At 35.8% G+C, this 25,674-nt stretch overlaps 1 protein-coding gene across 1 annotated transcript in view; it reads right to left on the reverse strand.

Annotated features, from left to right (window-relative positions):
• Window positions 1–16,090, reverse strand: part of LOC119796612 (Fc receptor-like protein 5) — a 97,162-nt gene extending 81,072 nt beyond the window's left edge. The window contains exons 1-3 of the mRNA XM_038305242.1: window positions 15,703–16,090; window positions 11,312–11,584; window positions 9,818–10,066 (exon numbers count right to left, since the gene is read on the reverse strand). Coding sequence (XP_038161170.1) covers window positions 9,818–10,066; window positions 11,312–11,420 — 358 coding nt within the window. The 5' untranslated portion in view covers window positions 11,421–11,584; window positions 15,703–16,090. The remainder of the gene's footprint in view (window positions 1–9,817; window positions 10,067–11,311; window positions 11,585–15,702) is intronic.
• Window positions 16,091–25,674: the final 9,584 nt, after the last annotated feature.

Raw genomic sequence — 25,674 nt, forward strand, 5'->3', positions numbered from 1 at the left:
CCAGCAAAACACAGACCTTGTTTTTCTCTCCATTACAGGTCAAAGCCTCGGGTAAAAAGAGGCCGATGAGATAACATGCTTGATCATAAAGAGGCACCACATCATAGGATTGGGTCTGCTTGAATCAGTCATTTGTTCCCTAGCTTTTGACCCCTTACAAGCCTTTCCCAAGAAATATTGGTACAATCTCCCTTCTGTAGGTTGAAATTCTTTGTTAAGGTCTGAGAAAAAAAAATCAACTTCTTCATTACACAATTAATCAAAAAATTATGTTTAAAATAAGGAAAAACTTATGATCAAATACATTTTGTAGTGTGTATGTAAAGCGTTGGAGTAGTGTGTATGATTAGTTGTGCCAGGATAACTTCATGTTTTTTTAGGATGGTCTAAACATGCAAAAGACTGTAGTTTACACAATGTAAGATTTGCTCCAACAGATAGAGTCAGAAATGTACATATGAAAAAAGCCCAGCCTGCAGAGAAAATGCCCCATCCTTACTTTCAGACCTGCTGCACAGAATTAAAAAAAGTACAGAAAAAGGCAGTTACATTTAATGCTTATACAATTTTATTTTTTACATTTTTTCTTCAGATTTATATCTTCCTCTGCCATTGCTTCCTTCCTTTTATTCAGAGTTCGTGCAACAGGCAGCAGCAGCTCTGACCACAAAGAAACATGTTAGAAACGGTTACATTTCCTTTCCATTGCAGGAACATATCAGCTCAGTTTATGGTTAAATTTCCCTGCCAGGTTTAGAAAACTTTGACATTTTATTCCACATTTCTTTTTTAAGGGACATGGTTTTGTGGCTTGGCTACATAAGAATTTTCTTTACTTTAGCTAAAGGACGCTACAAATTTTTCTTTAGATTTTCTGCTCCACATACATTGTAATAGGACAATCAGTTATATCTTCATTCTTGAATTTTTATATTCTTCTTTATATCACTTCCTTTTTTCATTTCTCGAATTAAATGACCTATAATTTAACAATAACTCCCAGTTCTAGTTATTTAAAATATTCATAATCTTAAACTTAAACTTGCACCACATAGTTCATGTCAGACAATCTCATAAGAGGTTAAAGAGATCACAGAAAAAATCTATAAGTACTTTTTAAATATTTAGTTACTAAAACGAAATGAGTATAATTTTTGTGTATATTTTACAAGTCCACAAACTGTAGTTAAAAGCCTTCAGCTGATCCAAAATGCTGCAGTCAGAGTTCTGATGAAAATTAAAAAGAGAGATCACATCTCTCCTATCTTGGCTTCTCTTCATTGGCTTCTTGTTAAATCCAGAATAGAATTTAAAATCCTCCATCTCACATATAAAGCCTTAAATGGCCAAGCTCCATCTTATATCAGAGATCTGATTGTTCCATTATGTTCCTAACAGAGCACTTCACTCCCAATATGCAGGTTTGCTAGTGGTTCCTATTTCTAAAAGTAGAATGGGAGGCAGATCTTTTAGTTATCAGGCTCCTCTCCTGTGGAACCAACTACCAGTTTTAGTCCGTGAGGCAGACACCCTGTCTACTTTTAAGGTTAGGCTTAAAACTTTCCTTTTAGATAAAACTTATAGTTAGAGTGGCTCAGGTTATCCTGTGCTATCTCTATAGTTATGCTGCTATAGGCTTAGACTGCTGGAGGACATAGGGACCCCCATTTCATCATTCAGCTTCATTCTATCTCTATTCTCCTATTCTGCAGAATCTGCCAGTTCAATCTCTAACGTTATGCTCTCTCTGCTTTTTCTCATAGTAGCTTTGCCTCGTCTGTTCCTGTTTGGCTGTTGCTGACAGTTGCTTTTTGTATCTCTTCTTCTGTCTCCTTGAATCCTAGTCAGCCTCAGTAGATGGCCACTCACACTGAGCCTGTTTCTGCTGGAGGTTTCTTGCTGTTAAAAGTCAATGAGTCGATTCAATCAACTGGTTTTCCTTAGATAAAAAATTTTTAATCAATTTGACTGTATAATCTGGTAAACTGTAAAGTGCCTTGAGATTACATGTGTTGTGAAGTGGCGCTGTATAAATAAACTGAAATGAATTAAATGTGATGTAAAGCATGCAAATATTGGAGTTCCAAAAAAAGAAAATTAAACACAATCCACTGGACTGGATTCAAAATGTCAGGAATAGCACTGAGTTTGAAGTTTTATACAGTAGCCCAACAAAGCCTTGGACTCAATGCTATTCCTGACATTTTGAATTTAAAAAACTTCCTGGATGGGAAGCAAAACATCTTCAAACTTGGAAACAAAGTCCAGTGGATTGTTTTTAATTTTCTTCTTTTTTGGAATGACTTTCACCAGCAAACCTTGGAGTTAACATTGTCTGACTGGAGTTAACAGGAATTGACCGACCCTAAAAAGAACTGCGGGAATTTAAGAAAGCACATGAAATATGTGTAAGTTATTCTTTATTGTACTGACTCATCTGTCATTTCATTGTTTTAATGCTCAAAACAATACATGGAGCTGAAGGAGAAACACCTACTCAACATGTGGCTTTAAAGTATACTGCCAGTCCCCTCAAGCATGCTTCTTCAAGTTAACTATTCGCTGGTAAACTCTGTGCACACTAAAGTATTGGACTGATTTCCTTTCTACTTCCGTCATCTGCACACTGACCTACTCTCACATTTCTCAATCCCACCCCTTATTTTGTGATTGGCCAAAAAAAATGTGCAGCCTGCATCCACTGCAGCTGGGTTTCAAACAAAGCATGAACCTTTAACCAAATGGTGAGAATATCATTTAGAAGTGAGATGATTTTTTTTTAAATATATTTTGTTAAAGATTGGTTTCAGATTGTATGCGAGTTTTAAAACAAGCTCTGGTGCTCATTGAACTACATGTAATAGACACTGTCACCTGATCTGGTGCAAACTTGGAAGAAAAGAGTTTGATGTAATGAGAGAATTTTATTATAAATGCAATTTTGTGCTCAAAGATTAAGTATTTCACATTAATAATCTTTTTTTTTAATATATAATTTAACATTAAAATACCTTTCCTTAGTTGGGAAGTATTTTACACCAATATTTTTAAATATTTCATTGTACTCAAAATCTCCATCAAGCTTCTTATGCTACTCACTAACCTCACTTTACTGTAAAATCAAATATTTAAAAACATTTATATCACCGTGGTCTGGGTGCTTGATGACCTGCTACAATACCTGCCCAAACCACCAGGCAGAAGAAGCATTGTCTTGAATGAGCCAGTAAACTAAAAGAGACATCAGTGATGATAGTGATCATTTCTAAACATTTTAAGACTTTATTTGGAGACTTTAAATCTCTTTCCCCTCAATAATTAGTGTAGCTGTTGGTTTTCAGATGTATTAATTTTAGATGATATTTTTCCCAAAAAGAGGTTTTCTATACATGTGGCCTTTATATCAAGTTTAAAAAACATCGGGTTCTAGTTCTCTCCCTGTGATCTATTATTTTTTCATGATTAGTAATCACTGCCATTTTCCAAGAGCTTGACTAAAAGCTCCCTTTTGAATTGAAAATACCTTTGTCAAAGTCACATCCCTGTTCTGACTTGAGCAAAGGGTTTTAAATAATGGGTAAGTTTCTGATATGTGTATAAATGTGTAATCACATTCACATACTGTAACTAACACTGAATACCTGAGGAAGACTGAATTGTAAAATCAAATAAACCCTTCATTATTCAGGATAAAAACTAAAAAGGTAAAACCTATGTAATATTTGTATGTACATTTCATTAAAAAGGGTGATGAATACATGTTTAACCAGTTTCAGTCCACTTTAAGCTCACATTTAGATCCGCACTCCTGTTGGACCCATTTGAGCTGATGCACAAAGATATTTCAAAGTAGTTGTACAATTACTTGTAACGTTCCTGGCACTGGAGCTGCTAATTGCAATCAATGCATCTGTTCTCACTCCTCCCCTCCTGCTTAAAAGCTCCGTCCCTCCAGCCTCCAGTGCCAGAATGTCTCTAGCCTCTCGGTGAGAACTTCCAGCCTATTCTTTATGTGCCTCTGCCTGTCTGAACCTCGACCTGTTTTTGCCCCTGTTTTTTGAGCCTGCCTGACCCCTTTCTGGATTTTTGTCTGCCCGCCTGAGCCCTGCTTGTCAGCCTCAGAGATCTGGACTGTCTACCCGTGTTTCTGACCCAGCCTGCCTGTGAGTTACTGAGATTGCCTGCCCCTTTGAACCGTCTTTGCTTCTGTGGATATTGAACTGGAGCTGGACTCGCAACTTCCCCTGGATTCCCCCTTGGATACCTCTGCTGGATTTACGGACTCCCCCCTCGTCAAGACCCGGACTGAACCTTGGATTTCCCCAGCACGGACTCCCTCCTCTCCTGTTACCAGACTGAGCCCAACCGAGTCTTCCTGTGGCCAGGTTAGTGACCAAGTTCCTTACTCTAACATCTGCCTGCCTCCACTGGTCACTAACCACCACTCTGTCTATAGGAGCTGCCTGTCCCTGAGCCTGACCGCTCTTCCCGGGAGTCCGTGCCGCCCTCTCACTTAAATAAACACTGTAAAAGCTTCACTGACCTGTTTGCGGGTTGTCTTTGGGTCCATCCATATCCACTACAGTAATCCATTACATTACTGTGGAAACACAATAATAGTTGTTTTTTTTATATGACTTGTGTGCCTTTAATACGTACATTTAAAGAAATCTTTTAATTTTGCCTCTATGTTTCTTCAAAATGTAAGTCTGTTTATGTTTTTCAGTGATCCAGGCAGTGTCTGGAGTGATGAAGAATCTGTAAAGATACCTTAAAATGAAGGTGATGGCACAGAGGCTCTCCACCCTCAATGAGTTCAAGCTTACTTCGCATGAATATGAAGATTCCAAGGGGTAATGTGAAAAGATGGTCAGCATAGAAGTTTTATTGTTTTATTTTCAAGAAATATTTTTACATTCATTAGTGACAAGTGTGTAAAAGGTTATTCAACTGGCAATTTTCTGATAAATGTACATCAAAAATTACACAAAGTCATTTTTTTTTACTTCTTTTCACTTAACATAATAACTCTTTACATAGGATGCATACAGTACATAACAACCGCTGTCTGTAACACATTTAGTAAGAAACATGGTAACAAGAAGAAAATTATCATTACGTTGTTGAAAAGCTTAAAAACCTGCAATCTCCTTACACATCTCTCAAAATAAAGCCAATTTTTCACAGATACATTCAACTTGGCTTTGCTAAATTGAAGACATAAATGATAGATAGGAGATGTAAAAATCAAAATACGAATAGAAATATCCTACCAAAGACTATAAAATAATTAAATGGTTAAAAAAAGGAACATATTTACATCAAGTCCAATGTTTTTCTGAATGTGAAAAATTTAAGAATAGCAGTAATATATCATTACTTTGAATAATATACACTGTAATACCTGTAATACCTGTTTCAACTTCCGGGCATTCTTGGGTTTTTATTCTAGAGCTTCTTACAGCATTTTCATAAAATGTTTAATAATGCTTCTGTCACAAATTTACTAAACCAACAGACAGGCTACAATTAGCTTAAGTATTTAGAACAATGGATTTCATAAATATTTGTTACTCAATAGGAATATACTGTGTTGAAAAAAGTTAATAAATAATATTATGGTAAACAAACATATTAATAATTGAAAATCAATAAAATTATGAAAAAGAAATTCTAAAAGTACAATCATTTAAATTTTTTTTACTTTACATGTCCCAGCCAAATATAATGCTGTTTAGAGGTGTGACGTTATATGGAGTGAGGGAATCCCAAAACTACGTTATTAGATATTGATAAGAAAATAAATGGTTACATGAGCTGCTGGACTCCACCGTCCTATTTAAAGAAAAAAAAAATACTTTAAAGATCAAAATTTATTTTGTCATCAGTTGTTATATTCAACATTTCAAACCATGAGGATTTAACCACTGTGCTAATTTCCAATTAGGAATACTATTCTAAATAATTGACAACTCATTACTAAGTAGGTGAAACATTTTACTGTGAATGTGCACAAATATACAATTAGAATTATATGGAAGGACAATATAAATATACAAAATTATTTAAGTGAAGAGTTTATATCTTTATACCTTTTTGTTGTTGTTCTCCTCATTACATCGGATTATTTCTTAGCATTCAATGGGTACTAAAACAAAAAACAGATCTCAGTATTTTTCCAAAGGGGAACAATTATTAGTAGCATATAAAATAAGAGTTTGAATCTGTGTATTTAGTGATGAAGTTAACAAAACCAGAGTATTTATATGGTATAATTTAAAGAACAAATCACCAGAACCTTTCATCTAATCAGCAAAAAATAAAAAAATAAAACGTTATGTTCTAGCCATATAGTCAGACAGTTCTCCAGGGCTCTAGAAGTCCTCAGCTGTTTTTCCGATCATACTGCTTCTGCAGATATCTACTATCTGTATGTAGATACTCAAAGGGTAGATGATAGTCTGAACTGCATTCTGAGTTCTCATTACTTACAGTGTGTTGCAAGGAAGACACAGTTCAGTGTAAAACACTAGCTGGATGAGGTGAAAACACCTACCTGTTGTTTCTGTTTTCATATTAGTATAGACAGGATCCTCCTCATCTGGGTCATCAGGGATCCCTGCTAATATAGTGAAACATTAACAATTAAACTAAGATAATAATGATAAAAAAAAAATTAAAAAAAATTAAAACTTATTTTCCTTGTAGCTGCTTATCTACTACTATTCTTATTAATGGTTTCACAAGCAGACAAATATTTACATTATTAGAACCATATAATAGGAAAACAGGAGTATTCATCTTAAAATCTAAATTTCTTAATTCTTGTAAATGTAACTCTTCTTGTCATGTAGGCCTATAAACTCATTCTTATATGTAATTTTTTGTTAATTATTTAAAACCCTTGAAATCGGTAAATCTGCCAGCTGCCCCATTTCTGGTCGTAGCAACAAATATAGTTTACCATTGTCAGTGGCTCGCTGGATTGTCTCATACTCAGAAGTATCACCTTCAAACAGTAAAAAGGTCAATGTTAAAATAAATTCCAACAATTAGATTTATGTTCTGAATAATAGGACATAAATCATCTTAACCATTTTTTTTTTTGCTTGTTTGTTTCTGTAATTCATGCATTTACCTACAATATGGCTGTTTTAGACTTTTAATTTTTTTTCATTTATATATTTTTTTTTTCAGGCATTAAAGATATTTAATGCCTGAAAAAAATTTATAGGGGTAGTTATAAATTTTTAATCGAATACAAAGCTACTAACCGTGCAGCAGAGTGCTGTAAACTTGACTGTCTGTCAGGGTTAATCCATGATTTGTGGTGGAGCTCTGACTGATGCTTTCGGATCTAAATTATGTGAAAGGTCAACTTAAATTTAAAGAAAGGAGGATGACTGTCTAAAATAGGAGGAGTAAACACCAATGTACTGACCTGAGGCACCATATATCTGTGGACAAAAAAAATGGTAATTTGTCACATTGTGGTACAAACTGCTTTGTTTCTCAATTTTGTCAAAGCAGAAAAATAGATGAAAATGTTTTACTTGATTAAGAATTTTAATCACTGCATAGTATGAGAAGAAAAAGTATCTCACCCTTGGACCGTGTGTAGCGCCACAACAGCAGCAACAGAATAATGAGAACAATTCCAATAACTGGCCCAATGATAAGCGGCACAGGAAAGGAAGAATCAGTGGGATTGGACAGAGTCACTGTAACAAGGAAAGTTAAAGAAAACATATGATACTCTGAAAATAAATAAGAAAAACAGTAAACACACACACAGTATTTATTAAGAACATATATCCTGTGATTCCTCCCTAACTCAGTAAAATATTTTTTTGTCATAAATTACCAGGTTACCAGGAGAAGGTAAGCAACATGCATAACTGTTGGCAGTACTACACTAATATTATGTCAATATGAAAATAGATACGTCACTTTTAAATGAAGATTTATCTTGTTACACAGTTAATATTTTGTTAGCAAGTGCTGACATTGTTGAAAATTCTGTCACAGCATTTACAAGTAGCATAGCTAGGGGGAGCTATATAGAGAGCAGAGGCCAATTTTAAAAAGCAGATTTAACAAACTCAGCGTCTGATATTCAACTCTGAACTAAGCTAGTCTAAGGATGGTAACTAAGCTTTCGGTTTCACAACAGCTGGTGTGAGTTAGTTTAATCAACTCAGAGTAGGTTCACTCAGAGTTAAGCCTGTACATAACTACAATGAAAAGACATCATCGATGGAGCCCCGATTCGATGAGTCACCATGACAACAAGCAAGAGGAACTGATTATTTCACACCGCTGGAACTAGAGATATTGATGATGAATTCTAAAAAAACTTTTGGAGAATGTGTTTAAAAGAAAGAGCAACAGCAATATAGTTACAAATGAAAGGGAGATGGTGTAGGAGAATATTGCTGCTTGAGTTAATGCTCAAGTATATACCTGTATGCAGTCTGTATGGCAGGTCGTTTTGACATTTATTAAAAGCCCTCCTTTCTGTTGTTCCATTTGTAAATCACTTAAATAGGATTATTCCTGGTCAAAGTCAAATTCCTAGTCGGAACTGAAACTGATTTAAGAAAGTAAAAGTAACCAAATTGTACTAGTAAGAATTAAATGCCATTTTGATAAATGCCATTTTAACATTTATCAGCTTGGCTGAATATGTATTAATATAACTGACATACATTTCTTCCATGTCAAATGAATACAAATGATAATCAGTAACAATAGGAATACGTGGATCTAGAATTTATTTTTAGACATTGAGCATGTTTATTTTAGATATGAAGAATTTAATTTGGTTTGAAATGTTCATTTTGACAAAGAATATTATTTTTCAGATATGTGAAATACCTATTCAGACAAACTAATAAAACAAAACGGCCTGCCACAGTTGTAACCAGAATAACATAACAGGGAAAATTATAGTATTAAAATTATTTAATTAATGTAATCCATTTAGGTGCAATCCCACAGGGGGAGGAGCTCACCTAAGGGCAAGTGAAGATAAAGTATTAAAAATATTGTTCAGTTTTTCTGTTTCTTTATATTTGATACCCAGTCCAATAGTTATAGATAAATACCCATCTATATAAATACCCATGTAAATACATTTCTGTGCAATAACCCTGTATGATAATCCTGCTTAAAAGAAAAATAAAAATTTAGCTTTATATATATATATCTGTGGTCTCACTGTACATTCTGTATATATTTCCATAAACCTTTTATTCCTATGGCACCTTTTTCTTTTTGAGTATTTGAGCCGATGTAACGAGTACATTTCTCCACTGTGAGGTCAATAAAGTCAATCAATCAATCAATGGGGTTCCTCCTCATTTCAATTTAGTCTTCCATTTCACAGTGATATCAAGTTCAGTTAAATACCTGTTCAAGATGTCTATGTAACGCTAAAAATGTGAGAACGGATAAGGTCGTGGATAAGTATATGTAATGGATTGTAAGGTAAAACATTAACGCTTATTAAGTTAATCTTCAAAATATAGAAGTACATCTATATATGGTCTAATGACCCTCTCCTGATCAATATTTTATTTCACTGTGAATTAATGCCACTCATTCTCTTATTGGATCCTTGTCAAAAAGACATTGAGTAAATTAGCATTTACAGGGAATGAGGAATATTTAAGGAATATTTCTGTCATTTTGGGGCCTGCTTTATTTATAATCAATTACTAGATTCACACAGTTGCAAGGAAACAAGCAAATTTACCTATTTACTTGATAAAATGGTTTGTTGTAAAAAGTGCATCAAATGTTTTCATCCTCTCACCTCTAACAGCCATCCAGCTCTGTGGTGACTTCTTTCCTGAATGTTCACACTTGTAGAAACCTTCATCTGACTTTGACACTGCAGAGATGTTCAGCTCCCCTCTGCTGCCATTATGGATCAGTTTGTTGTTGTGATAGAAAAACACATTGGAGAGAAGTTTTTGTTCTTTATCTCTGCAGCTCAGAATAACAGGATCTCCCTCAGTCACAGGATGGACGGGGCTCACCAGGATGATACTATAATAATTATCTGTAAAACAGTCAGAATCAGGTTTTGGTCAGCAATCAGTTGGTCACTTTTAAAATAAATCTGGTTTATGGAGAAATATTTGGAAATAAGCTTTTTATCAATGCATGTTAAACCTAGACAAAGAATGACCCTGCTTTGGTAAGATAACAACAAACTTCTCAGAAATTATTGTTCTTAATGTTAATAATGTTAATAATGTTAATAATGATAAGATTTTATGTTAAAAAAAAGTTGCAAAAAGTTAAGTGTTAGAAATGTTTTTTTCTCTCTCTCATGTTTCATATTTATGATTCCAGAAAGTGTAGTTTATCTATCATGTTGTATTTACTTAATTTCTCCAAGACAAAAATAAGCATTATGTGAGCCAGTATCTAAGCCTGTTTTCTGAATCTTAATTCCTTCTTACAAAAAATGCAATCACTTTTTTTTATCTGATTTCTTCAAGTTTATAATATAATAAATCATTGTATAAATTAAAAACATTTTTTTTTAAATATCTCTTACAACTTTTTCTCTGTTGAACCTTAACTTTTATCTACAGTATGTTGCTGAAGTCAAACCTTTAGTGTGAAGTTATTCTTATCTAATTTACATCATAGTTTGGAATTGAATGGAATTGAATGAAATATGTTTTGTTCTCATCAACATTTACTGAAAATACACATTTCATCTGCATTTTCATCCTTTACCATTCCATAAAAAAGAACAATTTCGGATGCAACAGGTGGATCAAATGTGTTAAAACAACCATTTAAATAATCATCAAATAATTTAACAATTGAATAACTGGAGGCTACAGGCTCAAAAAACATGTAGGTTTCTTAAAGAAAAACCCCCTCAGAGCCGGAATAAGCAAAGAATATATAAAACCTATTGGCTCATCTAAAATTTAGTCACCAGATTAAAGGATTAGTAAATTAACTGTTAATTGAAAGCAAAAAAAAAAATACTGAAAGTTAAAGAAAATCGGGATTCAAGTAAAAACTACAATCAAATACAATTTCAGATAAAGATGGGACACTAAAGGTGTTATATAATTTTTCCCTGTGAAATTGTTACCATTTCCTCATTCATTTCCCACTCTATTCTTATTTACTTCTCCTCATTTTACATCTTTTAAACTCTATTTCTGTGCACCTAAATGTTAGGGATGAGCATGCATTTAAGTAGTTATAGTTTGGAATGTTATCTTTACAGTACGGTTAAACACAGGAAAGGTGAAAGGAAATATAAACAATAGCCTACCCTGTACAGTGATATTAACTGCACTGCTAAAACATCCTGATTCAGACTCACACCAGTACACTCCACTGTGATCCCAGAGTCTGTTTATGCTACATGAGGATCCAGTCATTTCCCCCCAGTTGGAGCAGGCAATGTATGATGGGTTGGCTGTTTCTGTAAACCTCCTCAGTCTCCACTTATCGTTGTTCCCACTACAGCTCAGAGTGACGGACTGACCGATAAAATGTTGAACTTTGCCTGGAGTCACTCTGAGAGAAGAATCTGGATGAAAATCTGCAAATAAACATAATCTTAACATATAATGACATTAATATATTTCTATAGCATCCATTTTATAATGTTAAATAAATAAATAAATTGAGCTCTATTTTAAACCGATTTTAAAAACTTGATTTACAAAAAAAATAATCAAGGATCAAATATACAATATGAAAATAAGAATAAAATTCAGATACACCTAATTGAATCTAATTAAAGTTTTTTATTATGCTAATTTAACAGTGATAAAAAAGTCTCAGCATCAAAGTTTACAGCTATGTTAAAGTAAAAGCTAAAAGTAGCCTGTTTCCTTGGGTATCAAAAGTAGATTACTAGTAGATGACCTTACTGATCTAGATGAAACATACCTGTTCACTTTGGTACAGGGGACAGTGTAATGAATACTCATTGAAAGGAAAAATCTTAGAATAAATTAGAGAGAAAGGCAGTATATTGATTTGACTAGCAGAGTAAAAGGGTTGGCTTCCTATCTGTTAAAATCCTGGCCCTTGTTTTCAGAACTGGTTCAAAAGGCAATTACAATAATCTGATCCAGAAGGAAAAACTGCTTACAGGATTTGACATTTTCCTAGAAAATAATGAAATCTACATCTGTTTTTAATCTAAAAATTATAAAAATGTACTTAAGTAATATGATTAACATTGACAATAGACCCAACCCTATCAGTTTGTCACATCTCCTAATACACAGAAGCAGCAGCTTTCAACTTCTATTTGCTCCTGTTTTAAGTGCACATTATAGAAATATGCTGCAGATCCCTTTTCCAGAGCTCAAATGAAAGGCAGGAGATCAGAACCAAGGCTGTCTCCTGGGTTTCAAGGAGACAGAGGCAGACATAGAGAAAGAAGCAGAGATACAAAAGGTAACTGTCAACCAGCTCCACAGACAGCCCTGTCCAGGAAACACACAGCCAGGCAGATGAAGAGAGCACATCCAGCCAGTCACAGTCAGAGAAACAGGACACTGAAAAACAGGCCAAGCCTGAACCTCTACTGTATAAACAAAGGTGTTAATGGCAGCAGCACAGCTGATATTTCTCTACAAGATGGTGTCACAACCAAACAGGAACAGATCAGATGAACCAGAGAGAGTATAGCGTCAGAGATTGAAATAGCAAATTCTGCAGAGTAGGAGAATAGTGATATAATGAAGCAGAATGATGAAAAAAGAGTCTGTATGTCCTTCAGGAGTCTAAGCCTATAGTAGTATAACTATAGTGATAGCTCTGGATAACCTGAGCCCCTCTAACTATAAGCTTTATCAAAAAGTAAAGTTTTAAGCAGCTCTTAAAAGTAGACAGGGTGTCTGCCTCACGGACTAAAACTGGTAGTTGGTTCCACAGGAGAGGAGCCTGGTAACTAAAAGATCTGAGTCCCATTGCTTTTAGAAATTCTAGGGACCACTAGTAAACCTGCAAATTGAGAGCAAAGTATTCTGTTAGGAACATAAAAAACAATCAAATCTCTGATATAAGATGTAGCTTAGCCATTTAATGCTTTATATGTGAGAAGGAAGATTATAAATTATATTCTGGATTTAACAAGAAGCCAATGAAGAGAAGCTAGGACAGGAGATATATCTCTCTTTTTTTAATTTTCATCAGAACTCTGGCTGCAGCATTTTGAATCAGCTGATTGCTTTTAACTACAGTTTGTGGACGACCTGATAGTAAATAATTACAATAGTCCAGCCTTGATGTAACAAATGCATAGAATAGCTTCTCAGCATCACCCCAGGATAGGATATGTCTAATTTTTGCAATATTCTGCAGATGAAAGAGGGAAATTCTAGAAGCCTCTTTGATATGGGATTTAAATGACAGGTTCTGATCAAAAACAACACCGAGAATTTTTATTTTATTATCTGAGATCAAATTAATCCCATCCAAATGAAGTGACTGACTACTCAGCTTCTTTTTCAAAGACTCTGGTCCAAAAACTATAACTTCTGTCTGCATTCAGAAGGAGAAAGTTAAGAGTCATCCAGGTTTTTATGTCTTCAAGACCTGCCTATAATCTATGTAATGGGTTAACTTTATCTGGATTTATAGACACATATAGCTGGGTATCATCAGCATAACAGGGAAAATTAATCCCATGCTGTCTAATATCTCTACCGATTGGGAGCATATACACTCACCGGCCACTTCATTAGGTACACCTGTCCAACTACTCGTTAACACTTAATTTCTAAGCAGCCAATCACATGGCGGCCACTCAGTGCATTTAGGCATGTAGATATGGTCAAGACAATCTCCTGCAGTTTAAACCAAGCATCAGTATGGGGAAGAAAGGTGATTTGAGTGACTTTGAACGTGGCATGAGATGGGCTACAGCAGCAGAAGACCACACCGGGTGCCACTCCTTTCAGCTAAGAACAGGAAACTGAGGCTACAATTTGCACAAGCTCATTGAAATTGGACAATAGAAGATTGGAAAAACGTTGCCTGGTCTGATGAGTCTCGATTTATGCTGCGACATTCGGATGGTAGGGTCAGAATTTGGCGTCTACAACATGAAAGCATGGATCCATCCTGCCTTGTATCAACGGTTCAGGCTGGTGGTGGTGGTGTCATGGTGTGGGGAATATTTTCTTGGCACTCTTTGGGCCCCTTGGTACCAATTGAGCATCGTTGCAACGCCACAGCCTACCTGAGTATTGTTGCTGACCATGTCCATCCCTTTATGACCACAATGTATCCAACTTCTGATGGCTACTTTCAGCAGGATAATGCGCCATGTCATAAAGCTGGAATCATCTCAGACTGGTTTCTTGAACATGACAATGAGTTCACTGTACTCAAATGGCCTCCACAGTCACCAGATCTCAATCCAATAGAGCATCTTTGGGATGTGGTGGAACGGGAGATTCGCATCATGGATGTGCAGCCGACAAATCTGCGGCAACTGTGTGATGCCATCATGTCAATATGGACCAAACTCCCTGAGGAATGCTTCCAGCACCTTGCTGAATCTATGCCACGAAGAATTGAGGCAGTTCTGAAGGCAAAAGGGGGTACAACCCGTTACTAGCATGGGGTACCTAATAAAGTGGCCGGTGAGTGTATAAAGTAAAGAGAATTGGTCCTAGCACTGATCCCTGTGGTACTCCACAGATAACCTTTGAGCATGGGGAAGATTTGTCATTAACGTGAACAAACTGAAATCGATCAGTTAAATAAGATTTAAACCAGTCTAGTGCTGCTCCTTGCTAAACAAACTTCTGCTGCTGTTGTTAATGCATTTTTAACCATTTATCATTTAAGCTGAATGTATTGACGTTTTAAACGCACTGTTGTTATTATCATACAGTACCTGCTGCTTTTCCAAACAGACATTATTGAATGTATTAACATCTGGCCTATGTTGGACAATCTCAGAAGCCAGTTAAACAGACTCTTAAAGTTTTATTAGTCACTTAGTCTACTTTGTGTTTATTTTCTAATAGTGTGTAGTGTTTTGCATAGATGTTAGATTTCTGTTACCCTGAATTATTAGAATAAAGACTTAATTGTTTAACTTGCAGTTGCCTCTTCTGGTAATAGTGTGATTAAACAGAGAAAAAAGATTATTTGACTGATAATTAATAGCTCTGTTGATAACCTAGCCTAGGTCACTAGATTGGTGTGGATACCTGGATTTTAAAAGCCGTCCCAGGAACCTTCCAGAGGTGAAAGGCACAAACCTTGGTAAGTAAGCAAATTAAAGCTACAATTATTCAACTAAGAACCCTAAATTGATTACACCTCAGATTTTGGATAAGGTAAATATTTAACTACAACTCCAGTCCTAGTTAATCATACAACATACAACCATGCACACACACACACCTAACACAATTTATTGACGCCAATTAACAGACATAATTTAGGACTGTGTGAGGAAGCCTTAGTAACTCACGCATACACAGGGAGAAAATGCAAACTCTAGAAAGACAGAAAAAAAAAATATATATATATATATATATATATATATATACCACAGTTTTTCCCTACATCGATCAGAAAATCTCCAAATGTTCAAAAATTTATTTTAACAGACTTTGCAGTACGATTATATGTAACTCCAATGTGAATTGTTGAATAAATATACAAAAATGAACATAAACCGACCTGCAGACCAGACAAACTTTGGTTCACTGTAATTAGTGTAAAACACTGGTTGTCCTCTTCCTGCTCTGCACACATATCCTGCTGTGTGATTCTGTCCATTAATGAGGTAGGAGTTCTGTTCAGTCCAGTTGGTTCTGCCAGTCAGCAGCTCTAAGCTGTAGGAGCTGCTGGATTTTGTTGGAACCACTTTATACCAGAAGAACCTCCATCTTGCCGATGGATGCTCCAACCCCCCACAGCTCAGAGTCACCGAGGCTCCAGGACTCAGCCATGATGGAGACACAGAGAGGACAGGCTGAGGTTTATCTGATGGAGACACAGAGAGGACAAGCTGAGGTTTATCTGATGGAGACACAGAGAGGACAGGCTGAGGTTTAACTGATGGAGACACAGATGGTCAGAGACAGTCATTTTCTATCATAGTTTCTTCTATTTTATTCTTATCCTTCGTTTGACCGATGCAAAGTTCATCACCTTCATATTTAGGAGAGGTGGGAGATTTTGCTGATTGATTCAACATTTTAGAGTTAGATTTTCATTAAGGATCATTTTATAGGGATGTTTATTCATAAACATTAAAGCCCAATAAACACACAATCTACTAAAGTAAAGTAGTAGTAAAGTCACTTATTTTTTACTTTTAGAGGTTTCACAATAACAACACACAACCAGGAATCAGAGTAAAGATGAACAATCCTAAAATAATTTAATATTATTTTAAATGGCTTTTGGTTCCAATTGAGCAGTACTATTGGGCAGGTTTTAATAAGTTTAATGTTCTAATCATCTTATTGTTTTAGCTGCTCTTATTGTATTGTATATATCTTTTATTGCCTGTTTTATGTTTTTATTTATTTTATTTCAAGCAAAATTTATGAATTGTTTCACATAATGTTGATTTACTGAATAAACCTAAATTCCAAGTTATATTCTAAGCTCCTGCATAGAATGTTATAAAAATTTTGAAAAATTGGCTTTTTAAGTTCAATTATATTGACATTGGATATACAGTTTATCTTAACTAAACCGTCTAGAAATGTTTTTTATCAAAACCTTGTCATAGTCAGTTTCATGAGTAATTTTTCATCTTGTAATACTTTGTGCTCTTTTGTGAAAAAGTCCCAAATTCCCGGTTTTGTCTCTAATTAGCAAGAATTATATAAATCACAATATTTCTAAGTCATCAGAAATTAGAATCTGATAAGAATTACAAATTTGTGATATCAGAGCAGCATCACTGATTACTATGGAGACTATGGATGAAAGGCAGGGTAAACCCTGGACAGGTCACCTGTCCGTTGCAGGGCAACACAGAGACACACACTCATAACTAAGGACAATTTAGAGACGCCAATTAACCTAACAGTCATATTGTTGGACTGTGGAAGCCAAGGGTGTAGGCTTGATCTCAACCTTGCTAGGGACACTATTGGTCTTAAGTTGAACTGGTCTGATGTCATTGATCCTACGCATTATGCTTGCTCCTATTTTATTCAATGCTTGATGTGAGCATCAGGGCACATTTCGTTTAAAGAGAAAACAGTATTTTTTACTACATTTGTACAAAATTTATAAACACTACACACACAAGCTGCGTTTTATCAATGTTTGAAGCATCAGTGGCTCAGAATAATGTAAAATCGGGACAACTTAACACTTTGAAAAGGGTTACATTGGAACTTACCAGTGAAGGTAAATACATCCCTTTTTAACCAAATATAGTTTAAATATGTCTCTTGTATGTGTATTTTTATCTTGTGTTTTCTTTTGAGGAAATAGAATTGTGCAGATGTAAACAGAGGTAAAACCCATTCTTATTATTTTTATCTGATAGGCTGATATTCTCTGTATTGTAAAACAAAGCAAAATAACATATTCAAGGGACTGCAAATAGATATATTTATATATCTATTTGCATAGTATTTACATGGGCGCAGGAACTATAAAAGGAACTGACACTGAGCATTTAAAATATTGACTTTAATATACAAGTTGTGAGAAAAGAAGCAACTGCTGCAACAACACTGTATTGTAAACTATAAACATGTTATTCAAATAGAATTATAGGAAAGGACAAGTAGGTCGGGCCAAAATTTTGGTAGGGACATATCTCTATGGTTCCTATGCAAACCTATGCCCATGGTGGGAGAAAGCTGGAGTACCCAGAGAAAGCCCACAAAAGCACAGGGAGAACAAGCAAACATGCAGAAAGACCCTAGGCCAGGAATTGAACCCAGGACCTTCTTTCTTCAAGGCATCAGTTTTACAAACTGCACCAGGTTAGATCAAATGACTGACTGACACAGAGCTGATGTCAAATTAGACTACCAGCAAAAATCTGAATAGTTTTTAATAATTTTTCTTTAAACATTTTGAAGGAAAATATGGGATGTATTTTCATTTTCAGTTAAGAGAAATTTTTAAAAGGATAGAAAACTTATTAAAATTATACAGATGCAGTGGGCCTCATTATTCTAGGCTTACAGAATATGATTTGACATTAACTTTATGTCTCTGGGTCCCAAGTTATCAAAATTATTAATATTGTTTTTTCAAGAGCGTTTAGTTCCTACTAGTCAGCAGAGAGTAGCTGCCCAGGGTGGAGCTGCTGTTTCTGTGGGAGAAGTCAGAATATCTGGGATGCCAACACTAACAAATCAGATGCAGTAACCCCATTTAAACCTGAAGAGGGCGCCAAACAGACAGTTTTAGACACAAAAGCAGGTTTGCAAGAAATTTGAAGTGAATTGTAGGGTTGGGAATTGATTCTGATTCTGATTCCCTTATCGATTCTGTAAAACGATTTGATTCCTTATAGATTCTCTTATCGATTTTGTGAAACAATGAACTTGGTAAGTGTACGGTGACATTCATCTACCTTTGCCTGGGACATTCTATTTCTGCCTGCCTCGGTGAAAACAGAAGGCAGTGAACAGGAGCTGCCAGCCTCTGAGCCAGCCAGGCTACCCGTCTCCTCACAGTCATCTAAATCTAATGGAGAAGGCATCTGTTTAATGAAAAGGCATTATTGTACAATTTCAGTAAATAAACTCATCTCCTATGAAGGTAAATATGTGCCAAAATGAACAAACTTGTGAATTTAATGTGAAAACTTGAGAATGCAATGTGAGAATTTGTACCACAAAAATCTGAACTTGTATGCCAAAATGTTCTGCTGTAAAGAAAAACCGCACACACACAAACTGAATTTGAAGTTGCACTAAAAGAAATATCAGGCAAGACCATGTAAAAAAAAATTACACTTGTCAGTCCAATCTTCACCTGAAGAGGATTTTCACTCAAATCTGATTTAAATGTGAATGCACAAAAAAACTATTTACTGGTGTGTTCATATAGTTTTACACAAATAAAATTACAGCTGACAAATGATTATTGATAGTTTATTTGTAATTATTATTTTTTTTTGCATATGTTAATCTTGCATTACAACCTCAATTTAGCCACTAGAAAAAGCTGTTTCGGAGAAACATCAAAGTGGGAATGCTTTTGCTGAATGAAAAAAGCTGAAATTACCTGAAAATGTGATAGGAAGTCATCAGAAACTTCAAACTGCAGAAAACAATTGAATCATCTGAAGATTTTGTAGGGTAGAATCATTTGGCAGTAAAATGGCAGAAACAAACTCATCTTAAAAGCTGCACAGCCAAACCATACATGATATCAAAAAATGTCTTGAATGTGGGCACTAGAAGGGTCTTAATATAATGTCTCCCAAGTTTCTAGAAAAATGTATAAAGAAATTTTGAAGGGGGGTTTACCTACTTTCCAGAAACATGTCAGGCGCGTTATGAATTAGCAGCAAACAGAAAAGCTTAATTCCTGTCCAGAAAGAGAGCAGAATGAAGCCAAAGTTCACAACATAGGCTGAAAAGTATGAAATTAGCTGAAGTAGAAAAGAAATTACAAAGAAAAACTTGAATCTTATCTGGTTGAAGAAAAAATTAGTAGCTTAAGGATGGGAAGTAAAATGTTGAGGAAGATGGTATTGAATAAGTATCAAAATTTTGAAATCATATGTGGAAATGTCAAGACTTGGCAAAACAATTGGAAAATTATTTAAAATGTGTCGGTTGATCAGCATAAAGAAAACAGTGTCATCCTTAGAGGATTGAAAATCTACAAACCTATGTGCAAGACTGACCATGAGAAGCAGAGGAAGGACAGAGAGAGAAGCTTATAGAAAGAGAGCTAATACCACTTAAGGAGCTGAATTTATAAAAAAAATTGAACCTGCATGTTACGAGCCGCTGTGGTGATGAAAGCACCGTTGGCAGGCTTAGGCTGCATGTTACAAGGTTAGCAGATGCTTTATTACAGTGTAAATCTTAGAACCTGATTAAGAAATATGCACTGAGGTGTGTGGTCAACAGGCCTTGGTAGTGTAATTTGAAGAAATTGGTTGAATTTGGGTCATAGCTACAAGCCATACGGCACAATGAATGAGTGTGTGTAAGGAAGAGGCTTTTATTTTGTAGAGTCCCTTTAGTCTTATTTTGAAAGTCTATCATGGATGTGTGTCAAGGGAAGGGTCATGCCCAGCAGTGATATAGAATCCATTTCTAAATATGAAATCACTGGTTTTCCATGTTATTGGGTGAATAGATGCTGTATTAGAGCGTAAATGGGAGACTTTTATTGTGAAATTCACTCTGGGGTATGTTTTGAAAAGGTCCCTAGAGTCTAATAGAAACAAGCTGGTAGAGTTTGGGTCATAATGCTGAGCCATTTGCATCAATTAATACACAAGTATAATATAGAGGCTTTTATTTTGTAGGGTCACTGGAGTCTTATTTTGAAAGTCTAGCAGTTGTGTGTTGAGAAAAGGGTCAGACCCAGCAGTGATACTTGATGACTTTCCAATCATTAAATCACTCTTTTCCCCTGTTATTAGGGCAGTAGATGAAGTGGCAATGGGAGGCTTTTATTTTGAAATTTGCTGTGGGGTGTGTTTTGAAAAACCCCTAGAGTCTAATTTTAAAAAAGTGGTTGAGTTCGGATCATAATGTTGAGCCATATGCTGGGAAAAAAATATGAGTTTAATGTAGGGGCTTTTATTTTGAAGGGTCCCCGGAGTCTTATTTTGAAAGTCTATCAGGGTTGCGTGTGAAGGGAAGGGTCATGGCCAGTAGTCATATTGTATCCACTTCCTAATGTTAAATCAGTGTTGTCTCCCTCCATTAGATTAAAATGTGCTGTTTAAAGTGGTGGAGGTAAAATCTCTTTGAAGCACGGTTACCTTGACAACGCTTAACGAGCCTGTCAGTGACAGAGAGACATGCGCTTCACTTTCGTTCCTTAGTTCTCAGGCTTTTTTGAATGGGATTATCAGCTCCGAACAAACGAGTGCTGAAGACAAACCGTAAATGGTATCTAAAAAATTCTTTCAGTCTAAGCGAGAGCTATCCTTTGTCTCCGTTTGGGGTAACTTTCATGGATGTAGCTCATTCACAACCTTAATGGGAAGGAGAAATATAAATGTTTGAGAAATCCTGCTGGTCTCATTGATTAACATGCAGCACAATGGTAGAGCAGAACTCTCAAAAGCAAAACTTTCCCTCCGAACAAACGAGCGGTGAGCCAAAACCGTATTAGGTATTCAAAAAATTCTTTCACCGTGAGCGTCAGCCATCTTTGGACTACAACTGGTGTAACGTTCATATTTCTACAATATTTCGTCTAGGCGTGGTGACGATGTAAAAAAGTGTATAATTGTCAAAATCTCGATTTTGGTGTTCGGACAGATTTGTTACCCCCGAACAAACCTTTTTCCTAGCTAAACGATAAAAGATATCGACACACTTCCTTCAATGTGAGTGCTAGGAAGGTCTGAGGAACAACTTTAGCAAGGCTCATGTTGCTACGTCGAACGGTTCCCAAATGGGAGCGATACGAAAAAGTCTGTTGTTTTGAATTTTCAGTTCGGATTTTCAGAGAGCTCTCATTGGATTTCTATTGAGGAAGTGTGGACTTCTTCGTGGTCTGGGCCAAACTGTCGGAAAACCGTAAACGCCACACAAATGAGGGTTATATTTCCTGAATCCTGACAAAAATCCCTACGTTTTGATGTATAATTTATTTCAACTGAGTGAAAAATGAGGGACTGAGAACAATTTGTTCGGAAAAACCAGAACAGCTCAAAAGCTAGAGCACGCACTCTAGCAGTTGAAGAATTCCGTCCATAGACTTCCATTATAAATCTGAAAATCTTTAAAATTTCTTTTAAAGTTTGAATCTTCACTGAAGCAAAACTGTAAAAGTTAGCAAAAAGCTGAGATAGATAGTAATAGCAGAAAGATACGGAAACATTTTAAAAGTTGAATGGTGTTTCTAGCTGAAAGTATGCTGAAGTAGTTAAAGGGCAAAGTAGCTGAAGATTCAGTGGAATTTTTGAAGTTTTACATGTATTTCAATGGGACAGAAAAAGTCATAAAAAGCTAAATATTTAAAAAAGTATAATAGCTGAAGTTATCACAAGATACAGCAGGATGGACCAGAAGAAGCTGAACGTTTTGATACCAAATTTGTTGAAATCGGCTGAAGTATGGGGAACTAGTTAGAGACGGAAAAACGTACGGAAAGTATAATAATAACTAGAAAAAGCTGTTTCGGAGAAACAGCAAAGTGGGAATGCTTTTGCTGAATGAATAAAGCTGAAATTAACTGAAGAACATATGAAAATGTGATAGGAAGTCATCAGAAACTTCAAACTGCAGAAAACAATTGAATCATCTGAAGATTTTGTAGGGTAGAATCATTTGGCACTAAAATGGCAGAAACAAACTCATCTTAAAAGCTGCACAGCCAAACCATACATGATATCAAAAATGTCATTAATGTGGGCACTAGAAGGGTCTTAATATAATGTCTCTCAAGTTTCTAGAAAAATTTCTAAAGAAATTTTGAAGGGGGGCCACCTACTTTCCAGAAACATGTCAGGCGTGTTATGAATTAGCAGCAAACAGAAAAGCTTAATTCCTGTCCAGAAACAGAGCAGAATGAAGCCAAAGTTCACAACATAGGCTGAAAAGTATAAAATTAGCTGAATCAGAAAAGAAATTACAAAGAAAAACTTGAATCTTATCTGGTTGAAGAAAATATGAGTAGCTCAAGGATCGGAAGTAAAATGTTGAGGAAGATGGTATTGAATAAGTATCAAAATTTTGAAATTGTGGAAATGTCAAGACTTGGCACAACAATTTAAAATGATTTAAAATGTGTCGGTTAATCAGCATAAAGAAAACAGTGTCATCCTTAGAGGATTGAAAATATACAAACCTATGTGCAAGACTGACCATGAGAAGCAGAGGAAGGACAGAGAGAGAAGCTTATAAAAAGAGAGCTAATAAAACTTAAGGAGCTGAATTTATCAAAAAATCTAACCTGCATGTTATGAGCCGCTGTGTTGATGACAGCACCTTTGGCAGGCTTAGGCTGCTTGTTATGAGGTTAGCAGATGCTTTATTACAGTGTAAATCTTAGAACCTGGTTAAGAAATATGCACTGAGGTGTGTGGTCAACAGGCCTTGATAGTGTAATTTGAAGAAATTCGTTGACTTTGTGTCATAGCTACGAGCCATACGGCACAATGAATGAGTATGGCTAAGGAAGAGGCTTTTATTTTGTAGGGTCCCTTTAGTCTTATTTCAAAAGTCTATCATGAATGTGTGTCAAGGGAAGGGTCATGCCCAGCAGTGATATAGAATCCATTTCTAAATGTGAAATCACTGGTTTTCCATGTTATTGGGTGAATAGATGCTGTATTAGAGCATAAATGGGAGACTTTTATTGTGAAATTAGCTCTGGGGTATGTTTTGAAAAGGTCCCTAGAGTCTAATAGAAACAAGCTGGTAGAGTTTGGGTCATAATGCTGAGCCATTTGCATCAATTAATACACGAGTATAATATAGAGGCTTTTATTTTGTAGGGTCACTGGAGTCTTATTTTGAAAGTCTAGCAGGGTTGTGTGTTGAGAAAAGGGTCAGACCCAGCAGTGATACTTGATGACTTTCCAATCGTTAAATCACTCTTTTCCCTTGTTATTAGGGCAGTAGATGAAGTGGCAATGGGAGGCTTTTATTTTGAAATTTTCTGTGGGGTGTGTTTTGAAAACCCCCTAGAGTCTCATTTTTAAAAAAGTGGTTGAGTTTGGGTCATAATGTTGAGCCATATGCTGGGAAAAAAATATGAGTTTAATGTAGGGGCTTTTATTTTGAAGGGTCCCCGGAGTCTTATTTTGAAAGTCTATCAGGGTTGCGTGTGAAGGGAAGGGTCATGGCCAGTAGTCATATTGTATCCACTTCCTAATGTTAAATCAGTGTTGTCTCCCTCCATTAGATTAAAATGTGCTGTTTAAAGTGGTGGAGGTAAAATCTCTTTGAAGCACGGTTACCTTGACGACGTTAACGAGCCTGTCAGTGACAGAGAGAAACGCGCTTCACTTTCGTTCCTTTCCTCTCAGGCTTTTTTGAATGGGAATATCAGCTCCGAACAAACGAGTGCTGAAGACAAACCGTAAATGGTATCTAAAAAATTCTTTCAGTCTAAGCGACAGCTATCCTTTGTCTCCGATTGGGGTAACTTTCATGGCTGTAGCTCATTCACAACCTTAATGGGAAGGAGGAATAAAAAGGTTTGAGAAATCCTGCTGGTCTCATTGATTAACATGCAGCACAATGGTAGAGCAGAACTCTCAAAAGCAAAACTTTCCCTCCGAACAAACGAGCGGTGAGCCAAAACCGTATTAGGTATTCAAAAAATTCTTTCACCGTGAGCGTCAGCCATCTTTGGACTACAACTGGTGTAACTTTCATATTTCTACAATATTTCGTCTAGGCGTGGTGACGATGTAAAAAAGTGTATAATTGTCAAAATCTTGATTTTGGGGTTCGGACAGATTTGTTACCCCCGAACAAACCTTTTTCCTAGCTAAACGATAAAAGATATCGACACACTTCCTTCAATGTGAGTGCTAGGAAGGTCTGAGGAACAACTTCCACAAGGCTCATGTTGCTACGTCGAACGGTTCCCGAATGGGAGCGATACGAAAAAGTCTGTTTTTTTGAATTTTCAGTTCGGATTTTCAGAGAGCTCTCATTGGATTTCTATTGGGGAAGTGTGGACTTCTTCGTGGTCTGGGCCAAACTGTCGGAAAACCGTAAATGCCACACAGATGAGGGTTACATTTCCTGAATCCTGACAAAAATCCCTACGTTTTGATGTAAAATTTATCTAGATAGAGTAAAAAATGAGCGAGTGAGTTGAAGCTGTTCGGCATGAGTGAAATGTTTGAAAACGCTAGAGTGGCACACTCTAGCAGCTGAACATTCCGTCCATAGACTTCCATTATAAATTTGAAAATCTGTAAAAATTGTTTAAAAGTTTGAAGCTTCACTGAAGCAAAACTGTAAAAGTTAGCAAAAAGCCGAGTTAAACAGTAATAGCAGAAAGATACGGAAACATTTTAAAAGTTGAATGGTGTTTCTAGCTGAAAGTATGCAGAAGTAGTTAAAGAGCAAAATAGCAGAAGATTTAGCAGAATTTTAGCAAAATGCCATTCATTTCAATGAGGCAAAAATTTGCAGAAAAAGCAGAATAATTTAAAAAGCAAAAGAGGTAGAAATACAAAAAGACATAGCCGACATGTCCTAAATGAGCTGAATATTGTGAAATTTGAATGGTTGAAATAGCATAAAGTATGCAGAAGTAGTAGCGTTACAAAAAAATGGTCGGAAGAATAAAAAGAACTAGAAAAAGCTGTTTCGCAGAAACAGCAAAGTGGGAATGCTTTTTTTGCTGAACGAAATAATAAAAATTAGCAAAAGAAACTGAAAGAAGGAAAAGAATCACAAATTAGCTGAGGAACATATGAACATGTGATAGGAAGTCATCAGAAACTTCAAACTGCAGAAAACATTTGAATCATCTGAAGATTTTGTAGGGTAGAATCATTTG

Source organism: Cyprinodon tularosa, unplaced genomic scaffold (genome assembly GCF_016077235.1).
Source record: "Cyprinodon tularosa strain WSP-4 unplaced genomic scaffold, ASM1607723v1 ctg553, whole genome shotgun sequence".
Taxonomy (NCBI): Eukaryota; Metazoa; Chordata; class Actinopteri; order Cyprinodontiformes; family Cyprinodontidae; genus Cyprinodon; species Cyprinodon tularosa.